General features: G+C 41.6%; 1 protein-coding gene across 1 annotated transcript in view; it reads right to left on the reverse strand.

The window, feature by feature from the left end:
- Positions 1-6,839: 6,839 nt before the first annotated feature.
- KBTBD12 (kelch repeat and BTB domain containing 12) overlaps positions 6,840-12,969 on the reverse strand; it is a 126,741-nt gene continuing 120,611 nt past the window's right edge. Inside the window, exon 6 of the mRNA XM_063427384.1 lies at positions 6,840-7,429. Within this exon, the coding sequence (XP_063283454.1) occupies positions 7,260-7,429 (170 nt within the window). The 3' untranslated portion in view covers positions 6,840-7,259. The remainder of the gene's footprint in view (positions 7,430-12,969) is intronic.

The raw sequence follows: 12,969 nt of genomic DNA on the forward strand, positions 1-12,969 counted from the left end.
CCCGGGTAGGCCTCTTCCAAGTAGAAGAAGTATGTCCCTCTAAGGGACTAAAACACATGGTGCAACCCTCGTCTCGCCTCGGAGTCAGTACTCCCATGTGTGTATGAAGTCGCTAGGAGAGTACAAGATTGGCTTTAGTAGGCTGAAAAATCAAAATATTGCTGGAGCTGTTCTCTCATGCGTCCATTCAGCATGGTGGTCAGGCCTGGCCCCAATTTTTTTTTGTCAGGTCATTAAGCTAAACCTCCCTCAGTGCTTGAAGCCCATGATTATCATCCAAGATTGGTCAAATAAAACAAGGTTTTTAGGTTCTTTGAGGATGTAATTTATGACTACAAAAACTGTTTAAGAATGGTTTAACTTACAAGATGGGAACATTTCCACTATAAACACTACAATGATCTGTGCTGGCTATGGTACTTTAATAAACACAGCCGTGTATCCATGTATAATTTGCTGTATTATTTTAATATGCAGGACCTAAAAATAATATCCTCTAGGTGGTGCAGTGTGCACCTCTATTTAAAGGTCCCTGTTTTTATCTATGTAAGATTAAGTCTGTACGAAATTAAATCACTGAATGTGAACCTCTCAAGTCCATGAAAATTGCATTTTTAAATAATTAAAACTTTAATGAAAAATATTTCGTGCTCGTCCACATAAAGAAGTCAGTTGATGCTCAAATTCCTTCACATGAAAGAGCATAGAGAAGTTTTCTACTGTTTAAAAAGTCAGAAATTACTGTGAACGCCTCTAAAAACTGTTAATGCTTAATACAGCACTTTTAGAACTCTGCCCATAATTTATTTTTTATAAATAACCCCGGGCATATTATCCTACTTGTAAAGTATGTTTATTATTTTACATTCCTATACCAGAATGCTAAATTAATGTATTGATCATCTAGTAATACAGTACAAAGTCCTTCTTTTGTTTTAATAAGGGCTTATCAAAACTGACAAATTGCCCAGAGATTAATCATGAAATGTAATTATACAAATATATAAAGGGAGTAAATCTAGAAGTAAAGAAGTGCTATCACCAAGAGTGTGCCTCACTCACTCAATAACAAATAGAAAACAAATTAACTAATGAAACTTGCAAAAAGAAACAAAAGCTAAAAAATGGGATAGCACACAATATAGAGGATACAAAGTCATAAGATACAACCTGTTTGATGGAACGTAATCTCAGGTAGATCTAAATGACAGTAAAAATATATAGTGAAGTACGAATAGCAAGCAAAATCTACATCCAGCAGGTAGAGAACTTACAAGAGGTATTTGATGGTCTGCGTATATCACCCCTTAGGTGTATCTGTATGTAGAAGGGAAATTCTCCTCAGATTGGAATCCTCAAAAGGATAGAAAGAATATACATAGAGTAGTATTGTTAAAAAATATACACATTTATTGCACAGATTGCATTTACATTCAAGTCGCAATCAGCAGGCATATCTCCACTACCAAGTGGAACAAGATGGTAATAGCATCTATGCTGTAGATGGAAGTACTGGCTGATAGCAACTAAATGTAAAAAATAATAATAACAATATAATACAATTATAAAATAAAATGAAGATAAAAGTCCATCCAGGTACCTAATCCAACGCGTTTCGTCGATAACCGACTTCCTCAGGGATATAAGTGAAGGTCCAGAGTAATTTCTTTATATATCCTTTGCCACAGCTGTTCTTCATTCGTCAAATTTTCCCGCGGGATGCAAATACTTCCGGGTTCGGATATACGCTACTCCTCATTGGACGGATCGAAAACGTGATATAGCACATGGCCATTAATATCAGCTTCCGCGTTCCAGCGTGGAACGCAAACCGGAAAATGTCATGCAGCATTCATTTAGATGCGTTCCACGGTGGAACGTATAACAACACAAAAGCAAACGAATTGTAACCAGGGTGACAGTGGGTAACAAAAAACGTCGTCCTGGACATGTATATCTCCACATACAAAAGAAAAAAGTATATAAGCCAATCCACAGGAGACCTTAAAGAATTATATCAAAAAATAATAAAATAACAAAATATTAAAATAATAACCTATAAAAATGTTCTAAAAAATAGATTACAAAAAAATAGTGTAAAAGATACTGCATAAAAAATACTATATTGCCGGACGGGGGGGGCGGGTGCTGTGCGCGTCCCGGGGGGGCCGGAGGCTGGAGACTAATACGGACCAGACTCACACGAACAGGAGGACGACTCACAGGTGATAACACGACTCAGGTCCCTGCCCGACCAGCCTGCAGATGAGCACAGACCTGGCACACCTCAAATAGAGACTGTTGACACCCTACCATGACTGCGGCCTGACACAGAACCGAATCCGAGTCTCGTAGACACAGGGGACACAGACCCCGCCTGCCAAGGAACAAAACGTTGCGCACAACCGAGGGGCCATCCCAGCCACACACGACAAATGACACAACAGACAAACCGAACCCCTACACCCAGCGCCCACATAGGGAAACCCGTGAACGACCAGCAGCCGATACTCACCACGCATGATGCACCTCCACAGGGGGTACTGGGGTGGGGGGCGGTAGGAGACAGGGACAGGGGCACATGGACCGACAAAGGACTACACACAGCCCAGGACGGCGAGGGTGCGCGGGCGGGCACCAGACAGGCAAAGGTTGCAGGGTCACAATAGAGGCCCAGCTCAGGGAACAGAGAACCCGCACGCACACACGACACACGATAGAAGAACGAGGTAGACAAACCAAATCACAAGCTCAACACAATAACTACCAGGCATCACGAGATAAAGACGCACAGTTCTCCACTCAATGGGGCTTCCCCGTACACCCTCGCCTGCACGACCAGGACACTAACGACAGAAACCGGGGATGCTGGGGGCGGGGAGAGGAGGGATGAAATCCTCGCAACCACACGCGCCTAATCTGAGACAGGGGCGCAGACACCCCAATACAGGGGGGTACTTAGACCTCAACTACCCTAGAGGCCCAGCCTCATTATATACATTATATATCCACTGTGCTTCTTTCTTTGCTAACTCATGGATTTTATTTCCCCCTCTCCAATGTCTTTCAACGGAATCTATCCCAATCACAATAAAAGTTGACCAATGAAACAGTGTGCAAGTGTTACAATGTTTTGGAACACTGTGTTCTACCCTTTTTAGTTCTAATATTATTGAAATGTTCCCGAAATCGAGTATGTAAGGTCCTAGTTGTTCTACCTATATATTGTGCTCCGCATCCACATTGTAATAGATAGATTACATATGTGGATGTACAATGTATGAATTTTTTAATAGTATACGTCTTATTGGTATAAGTACCTATGAATGTGTCGGTCTTTTTCTTTTGATGGATACATGTGGAACAGGTACCACATTTGTGAAATCCTGGAGTTTTTTGAGAAAGTAAAAAGTTATTAGAGTTTTTTATCTGTGTCGGCAAAAGACTAGGTGCTAGTTGTTTTTTTAGGTTATCCACTTTTCTGTAAATAACTGTCGGTCTCTCCGGTAAGACATTTCCTAAAATTTCGTCCTTTCTTAAGATGGCCCAATGTTTTTTTTTCTATTTTCTTGGCATGTGTATTATATTTAGTGATAAATGCAAAATCTACATGTGTGTTATCTTTTGTTTTTTTCTTTTGTCCATTACCAATTAAAAATTCTGAACGTCCTCGGATCTTCGGGGCACTTCCTCTATTCTATCTTTCTTTTCCAATTCTTAAAATTTTTACTTTTGGGCCCGACCGCGCATGATCGAACTCACAAGGGAATGCGATAGGTTCATGGGGAAATGTTTTGCTCTTATACTATGCATAGCTGTATCATCCCTATTATTTTCTTTGTGCCTTTAGCGCGGTCCTCAATGGTCATTTGTTATCTGTTTACTGTTTTATATATTATTAAAACCCAGGCGGGATATCCGAGCTTCTATAGAGCTGCGTATACTCTAAGGATCGGACACATACTGGCACTTAGCAGTCTATAGGCATGGGATTTGGATTAACTAGGCTGTTACCTCATCTCGATAAAGTCATGTGTTATTACCACAATGTACTTGCCTGTTTGTTCAAACTAATTGATACTGTATGTGAACTGCTTGTGATGTCTTGTACTGGAATAAATAAAGAATAAAAAAAAAAAAAAATTCTGAACGTTCCCTTTTTCTTTATTTGTGTTATTTCCTTTTCCATCTGTCCAATATTATAACCTTTTTGAAAATATCTATTTTTTTATTATTTTGGATTGTTCTTCAAATGTTTGGATATTAGAGCAATTTCTTCGCATACGGGTTAGTTGTCCCTTAGGGACATTGTTTAACCAAGTTGGATGATGTAAACTGTTTTTTTAATCGCCGTATTGCAATCGTTTTTTTAAAAAAAGGTTTTAGTATTAAGGGATCCTCCTTCAATATACAAAGTTAAATCTAGAAAGTCAATGGTTTCTTTATGAACATTGGAAGTAAATTTCAAGTTGTATTGATTGAGATTGATATATTCAATAAAAGCCTCCAAACTAGTATTGTCTCCCTCCCAAATTATAAGTACATCATCTATGTAGCGTCGCCAGAGGACAAGGCACCCCCCCATATATATTTTTACTGTCATTTAGATCTACCTGAGATTACGTTCCATCAAACAGGTTGTATCTTATGACTTTGTATCCTCTGTAATTATACAAATCCTTGTGTAATTCTTCAAGAGCCAAGCCAGCTCAACCTAAACTAAGGTGCGAGGGGCTGGAGGAGGGCAACTTGGGTCCTTTTCTGCCCTAGATTAAGTAAATTCATCAAGGACCTATTGGAAACTTCTCTGAGCTGGATATTTGGGAGAGTCTCTGACAATTGAGGCAGGGAATTAAGTTTGATCACATTAACCATTCAAGCCACATTTGACTCAATAGTGAGTTTGGCACAAACTCCATCTTCCTGGAACCTACAGGTGCCTTGATTACCTAATCAATATGTTGTTATTTAGTGGGGTATGTACTAACCTAAATTTTCTTTATTTGCTTTTTTAAATTGGCAAACAGTACAAAAAAAACCTGTGCTACCATGAAGAACATTTTGCATAAAAAAATATTAAGAAGTTGCATGATGAACGAACACAGGACAGGCAACCAATGTGCTAATGTAGTTCAAGAAACAGTAAGTGTGTGTGTGTAAGAGTTAGTGTGTGTGTGTAAGAGCCAGTGTGTGTGTCTGTGTAAGAGTTAGTGTGTGTGTGTGTGTGTGTTAGAGCCAGTGTGTGTCTGTGTAAGAGTTAGTATGTGTGTGTGTGTGTAAGAGTTAGTATGTGTCTGTGTGTGTAAGAGTTAGTGTGTTTGTTAGAGCCAGTGTGTGTATGTTAGAGCCAGTGTGTGCATGTAAGAGTTAGTGTGTGTGTGTTTGTGTGTGTTAGAGTCAGTGTGTGTGTCTGTGTAAGAGTTAGTGTGTGTGTCTGTGTGTATAAGAGTTAGTATGTGTCTGTGTGTGTAAGAGTTAGTGTGTGTGTCTATTAGCTGTGTGTGTGAGACTGTGTGTTACAGCCAGTGAATGTGTATTAGCAGTGTGTGTAAGAGACTGTTTGTGTGTGTCTGTTAGAGCCAGTGAGTGTGTATACACTGTGTGTGTGTGTGTGTGTGTAAGCAGTATGTGTGTAACGGTCAGTGTGTGTATGTGTATGTGGATGAGCGAGTGAGTGTGTGACGCAAGGGGGTAAAGAAAAGTGGGAAGAAGACACAAAACAGAGAGGAGGAGGGAAGCTACAACAGTGCAGCGGGACCTATAAGCAACTATAAGAAACAGTAAGTGTGTGGGTGTAAGAGTTAGTGTGTGTGTGTAAGAGTTAGTGTGTGTGTGTAAGAGCCGGTGTGTGTGTCTGTGTAAGAGTTAGTGTGTGTGTGTGTTAGAGCCAGTGTGTGTCTGTGTAAGAGTTAGTATGTGTGTGTGTGTGTGTGTGTGTGTAAGAGTTAGTATGTGTCTGTGTGTGTAAGAGTTAATGTGTGTGTTAGAGCCAGTGTGTGTATGTTAGAGCCAGTGTGTGCATGTAAGAGTTAGTGTGTGTGTGTTTGTGTGTGTTAGAGCCAGTGTGTGTGTGTCTGTGTAAGAGTTAGTATGTGTCTGTGTGTGTAAGAGTTAGTGTGTGTGTCTATAAGCTGTGTGTGTGTGAGAGAGACTGTGTGTGTGAGAGACTGTGTGTTACAGCCAGTGAGTGTGTATTAGCAGGGTGTGTAAGAGACTGTTTTGTGTGTGTCTGTTAGAGCCAGTGAGTGTGTATACACAGTGTGTGTGTGTGTGTGTGTGTAAGCAGTATGTGTGGTCAGTAATGGTCAGTGTGTGTGTGTGTGTCTGTTAGAGCCAGTGAGTGTGTATAAGCAGTGCAAGTGTGTAAGAGACTGTGTGTGTGTGTGTATAAGCAGTGTGTGTGTGTGTGTGTAAGCAGTATGTGTGTAACGGTCAGTGTGTGTATGTGTATGTGTATGAGCGAGTGAGTAACATTTTGCTGCCCCCAAAATTTATCTTCACCTGTCTGTCTAATATTCCCACTTTTGCCCTTCTTACCATTTTTTTCCCCCTTTTGTGCATTTTACTACCTTTTTCTCTTGTTTTCCCTTTTTGTATATTGTATCCCCTGTCTGGCATTCTTTTTTATGTGTTTTGTGTCTTCTTCCCACTTTTCTTTACCCCCTTGCGACACAAAACACATAAAAAAGAATGCCAGACAGGGGATACAATATAGGGAAAAAAAGGGTAAGAAGGGCAAAAGTGGGAATATTAGACAGACAGGTGAAGATAAATTTTGGGGGCAGCAAAATGTGTCTTCGCCTGTGTAGACAGAAGTCCTTGCACCGGCCCTGATTCCCACCTCCAGGAGAAATGGCTCATCATCCAATCTGTTGATAGTCTTACTTTACCTTTTAGTGATTCTGTAAGACAGATATTTTAATTAAGTAAAACAATTGTTTGATATTTGAACAATTTGCTTTATTTCTTCATTTTATGTTATCCAAATTTTTCAAGCAATGTTTCACAAGAGGCAATCCAGAGAAAAGCAATACATTCTCTCTCTGGAAGAAACAGTGTAACTAGCTAAGAGACATATAGATTCCTATCAACGTCTGTGTTATTATGGACTGGATGTGTTAGATTGTTAAAGTCTCTCTCTGTATACAATGAGTACACATATGTCAAAGTAAGAAACTATACTTACAGGAACAAAGGGACATTTTGTTTGACTAAGACATAACATTTACTGTAGCCTTGTACGAGAGTGTGACGCATGTTCACCTGTCCACCAGGTCACGTGGTGGGGGGATAAGATCTCGAGGGTTCAATCTTGCTACAAGACAAACATCATAATTATCATGCATTGGGGCTCTGGTGCACACCACATTCCAATGGTTCTCCCAGGGGTCGAGTTCCAGAATCTCCTTTGTAATGACTTCATGTCGATCTAAAAGGCAAACCACATGCTCTGTGAAAAAATTTACTTTTTTTACTTTTCAAGTTTCATTTTTATATCTTTAGATTTTAGTATAATCATTTATTCCTTTTTTCATACTCTTTATGTATTGACCTAGTCCACAATAAATGTGCATGACATTTCTGCCATACTTAAAGGGACGCTATAGTCATCAAAACAACTTTAGCTTAAGGAAGCAATTTGGCTGTATAGATCATGCCCCTGCAGTCTCACTGCTCAATTCTCTGCCATTTAGGAGTCAATCCACTTTGTTTAGGCAGTACAAATCACAACTCCCTGCTTGTGACTTACACAGCCTTTCTAAATATTTCCTGTAAAGAGTAATCTAATGTTTACACTCCCTTTACTGCAAATACTGTTTAATTTAGAATTTATCTTCCGATGTCTTAATAGCTTGCTAGACCCTACAGGAGTCTCATGTGTTTAATAAAGGTTCAATTTACAGAGCAGGAGATACAAACTTTTAAATTAACATGTAATTAAAAATGAAACCATTTTGTTTTCTTTTTTTTTTTAAATTCTTTATTTTTGTAGTGCAAGATATAACAATATGCTTACTCAGCCACGATAGCGGTCGTAAGCGGTAACATACAATGATCAAAACATGACATAAGAATATATGGCACAAATTTTTAAGTTTTGTTGAGATAATGCGCAGACAGTAGCTTGATATACCGGGTAACCTATGGGTGTTCCTATCGGTCATGGACAATTTTAAAAAGGCAATAAAACAAGTGTTGACCGTTGCTAGGGTTTAGTTAAGTAGGCAGTAGCTAGGGTGGCTATACATATTTAGCTTTGTTATAGCAATATCCAGTAGTACGGTTTGCGAGCGTATACGTACATAGAGTAAAGATAATAATAAAATAAAAATAAATTGAGACAGTGTTGCATAAACTTAGTAGGTGCATATATGTTAATGCCAGAGTACCCCCTGTCGTTTGGTATAGCGATAAGGTAGCTTATTAACATTATTTTGAGAAAACATCTGCTAGTAAAAATTAGTGCGTTAAATAAGCTAAGCATTGTGTGTTCAATCTCGTTACATTTACCAGACATTAGTCGTACGAAGGAACAGGGTGTGGGCATGTGTAGTACGTGGGTAGTTCAGGCCTAGAGTGTGAGCCCTGGGGTGAGTGTCATGAAGTCTAGTGGGGTCTGGCTGTTAGTGCACAGCCATATGTGTCTATTGTTTGGGGAGCACGATTCACAAAAGCCTATCCAGTTAAAGTTATCCGCACATACATATGCTATTATAGGCAAGAATAATACAAAAAACATAAAACACAAAATATAAAATTAAATTAAAAATAACTATATACAAATTTAAAGCTGAGCGACTGCAATAAGCCTATGACAGGGAAAAGTAATGCAATGGTATGGTGTTGGTGGCCCGTGAGGCCTAGCAGTCCCTCGGGAGCTCCCAGGTATTGGCTCCAGTCTGTGCAGCGCTGGTGGATCCACCCGGAACGAAGGGCTTAGAGTTAGCCGGATTCCATCTATGCGGCTTGTAAGTAGCGTGGTGTCGCTTCATGGCGTCTGCCGGTAAGCCCAAGGCATGGAGGTGGGTCTCCGCCTCGCGTAGGTCCGCTATTAGGTATGTGGCGTCTCCGTGGTACACTTGCAGTTTGTGCGGTGAGCGCCATCTGTATCTGAAGTCACGTTCACGGAGCAAGGCGGTAAAAGGCCTCAGGGTAGAGCGCCAGGCCATAGTCCCCTTAGAGAAGTCTGAATAAAATGTCAACGACATGTCCTCGAAGTTGAGCGGTGTGGTGCCCCTGCTTGCGGCCATGACTGCGTCCTTGACTTGTCTTTTCTGGAATCGTATTATCAGATCCCTGGTTGCTGCTGGTGGGGCCGTCGGTGGTTTAGGGAGCCTAAACACGCCGTCAAGGCCTACTCCTTTGGCCTGTTTTGGCGGCAGTATCGTGTTTAACAGGCGCCGCACTAGGTGGGGTAGCTCAGAGTCTGGGACTGAGTCAGCGATGCCCCTTACCTTAAGGTTCTGTGCGCGTCGTGAGTCCTCCATAGCAGCCATGGCCTGCTCCATTTTTGCATGCTTCTGTTGTAGTAGGGCCATCTCCTGTTGGAGTGCGGCCACTTGCCCTGTGTGCGTGTTAGAGGTTTGCTCCACAGTTTCCATGCGGTCTGTGAGGCCTTGTATGTCTCTCCGCATGCCTGCCACATCCTCCTGGATATTCTGGCGAAGCTCCGCCAGCAGCTCTCTCATTTCGGCTTTTGTGACCAGGGCTGTGTCAAGTGGCTTGGCAGGCTTCGGGTTGGGCTTCTCCGATGCCTGTGTCACAGGCTGGTATAGCTCCTCCGACTCAGAGAGCAAGTCGTCGGAGTCCTCGATGCCCTCCATGTAGGCGGCCATGTCCGGTTCGTGTGCGCCATGCGCTCGCCGCCACAGGTCTCCTACGCTGGCGCCCGGTCGGGGTGGATCGGGCTTGGGCTTCTTACTTTTCCTGCCCATGTCTGCTTCTTACGTGGGTAGTTAGTGTGCTTTTTTGGGGGTGATTTTCCAATATTTTGGGACTTTAAAGCTGATTTCGCCAGGAGCCCTCTGAAGATGCGACTTGTCGGTTCGGTAGCTGGCTCCGCCCCGCAACCATTTTGTTTTCATGCAGGCTGTGCCAGTCACAGCCAGAGGAGGTGTAGCTAGGGCTGCATAATCAGAAAATAAATTGATTTAAAGGGACATTATAGTCACCTGAACAACTTTAGCTTAATGAAGCAGTTTTGGTGTATAGAACATGCCCCTGCAGCCTCACTGCTCAATCCTCTGCCATTTAAGAGTTAAATCCCTTTGTTTATGAACCCTAGTCACACCTCCCTGCATGTGACTTGCACAGCCTTCCATAAACACTTCCTGTAAAGAGAGCCCTATTTAGGCTTTCTTTATTGCAAGTTCTGTTTAATTAAGATTTTCTTATCCCCTGCTTTGTTAATAGCTTGCTAGACCCTGCAAGAGCCTCCTGTATGTGATTAAAGTTCAATTTAGAGATTGAGATACAATTATTTAAGGTAAATTACATCTGTTTGAAAGTGAAACCAGTTTTTTTTTTCATGCAGGCTCTGTCAATCATAGCCAGGGGAGGTGTGGCCAGGGGCGTTTTAGCCGCAAGGCAAACAAGGCATTTGCCTTGGGCGGCATTTTCCAGGGGGCGGCAAAAAACGCCGCCCCCAAATGCCCAGGGCAAATGCCTTGTTAGCCTTGCAGCTAACTGGGATGCCGGTCGGGCTGATGGGCTGGGCGGGCGGCTGGCGAGGGAGCTCTTCCTCTGAGCGCACTGCTCAGCTCCCTCGCGTGCTGCAGAGTGAGGCTGGGAGCCGGAATATGGCGTCATCTTCCAGCTCCCAGCCTCACTCTGCGGCGCGCGAGGGAGCTGAGCAGAGAGCTCAGAGGAAGAGCTCCCTCGCCAGCCGTCTACCCACCAGCGCACAGCAGCCTGCACGCCCAGCCGGCAGCCACTGGACCACCAGGGAGAAAGAGACCCCCCCCCCCAGCATTCCCAAAGGTAAGGAGGCTGGGGGGGAGGTTAAATTAAAAAAAAAAAAATATATATATATATATATGTTAATGTGTGTGTCTGTGTTTGTCTGACTGTGTGTGTGTGACTGTGTGTGTGTGTGTCTGACTGTGTGTGTGTTTGTCTGACTGTGTGTGTGTGTGTCTGACTGTGTGTGTGTGTGTGTCTATTAGTGTGTGTGTGTCTGACTGTGTGTGTGTGTCTGCTAGTGAGTGTGTATGTGTCTGACTGTGTGTGTGTCTGTTAGTGTGAGTGTGTTTGCCTGTGAGTGTGTGTGTCTGTTAGCTAGTGTATGCGTATCTGTCAGTGAATATGTGTGTGTGTGTGTGTATTTAGAAGTTGGGACGGGAGGGAAGGGTTGGGTGGGGGTGGCGGGGGGGGGGGGGGAGAGGGGCGCCTGAGTTTTATCCTGCCTAGGGCAGCACAAAACCAGGATACACCACTGGGTGTGGCTAGGGCTGCATAAACAGAAACAAAGTGATTTAACTCCTAAATGACAGTGAATTGAGCAGTGAAACTGCAGGGGAATGATCTATACACTAAAACTGCTTTATTTAGCCAAAGTAATTTAGGTGACTATAGTGTTCCTTTAACTCCTAAATGGCAGTGAATTGTGCAGTGAAACTTCAGAGGCATGATCTATACACAAAAACTGCTTCCTAAAGCTCAAGTTGTGTTAGTGTCCCTTAAACCAAATCCAAATCCACAGCAGACATGAAACCAAAAGCCAATTTTGTAGAATGCCACTTTGGATATGTCTCTATATAATTTTTTACCATATTACGATCAACAAATGGGTGTATGTCAGTGAAGATGTTACAGTTATTTTAATACTAGCATACATTTCAAAGATACATTTTGTGATTAATTAAAACTATGCTCTAAAAGTTAAAGCAAAATGCTAAACATGAATAAAAATAAATGGGATTGAACTTTATTTAGACAAAAAAATAACATCAATCTGCTAATTTAGCTTGTTTATCATCCAACTTTAATATTTAACAAAACAAATTTTGTGAGATTTCAGTAAGATTGACAGAATCCTAAACATCGATAAATACTGATAGCGCTTGCATGCAATATGAGATAAAAAGATGATGAAGACACGTATAAATGGCTGCTTCCATGAAGAGAATCTAAATAATGAAAAGGATCTGCGGGAAATAACTTGGATCAGTTTATATTTTATACCTCACTATGTCAAGTACAGTACTAGTGAACTTTACTTCAATGTGGCAAGAACATTGTTTACTCAGGAATCCTGCAGGCTCAGATTCAATTAATCATAGGATTTGTATATTTCACAGTAATGTCTTCTCTGGCCCATGAACACCAAGACAATCCATTGTGATTGCCTGGGGATTTCTTGCAACTCTTCTGTTTGGAAAATTAAGAATGCGATTTTTAAAATATTGGACAATACCATTAACATACTACCAATCATGAAATGAAATATATTTTTAGCATAATTCCATATTTGCTATCTTTCTGAGTACCAACATTAGGGCTCTTGGGGATGTCGCCTGTGTACAGGTGTCGCCTTTGCATATCTGTAATGTGCACTGTAGTGACACAAAGTATGTCAACTTGTCAGCCTTGCATATGGTCCATGCTCAATACACTGGGCATGCACACGGTTTATCGGAGGCAGAGCACATCTGCACATTAGTGGGAATACTGGGGATGGCATAAAATGGGTCTTAGATAACCTAAACTGGGATGGTTGGAAGGCATTCAATTAAATGCTCCACTTACTCACTTTTGATAGGCCAATTATCTAACATGACCCAACCACTGGGACAACGGGGTGCTTACGTATAGTTTATGCATTAGGAACACTAATGTTAAAAATAAATATATTTCTAATGAACAAGCCCCAGTCTTAAAAATAATATTACAAAAAAAGTAAATATAATTGCCATCGAGCACTGGGGCAGTCTCCTTGGTGCAAATGCACCACCTATGATGAAATCATCA

Source organism: Pelobates fuscus, chromosome 7 (genome assembly GCF_036172605.1).
Source record: "Pelobates fuscus isolate aPelFus1 chromosome 7, aPelFus1.pri, whole genome shotgun sequence".
Classification (NCBI taxonomy): domain Eukaryota; kingdom Metazoa; phylum Chordata; class Amphibia; order Anura; family Pelobatidae; genus Pelobates; species Pelobates fuscus.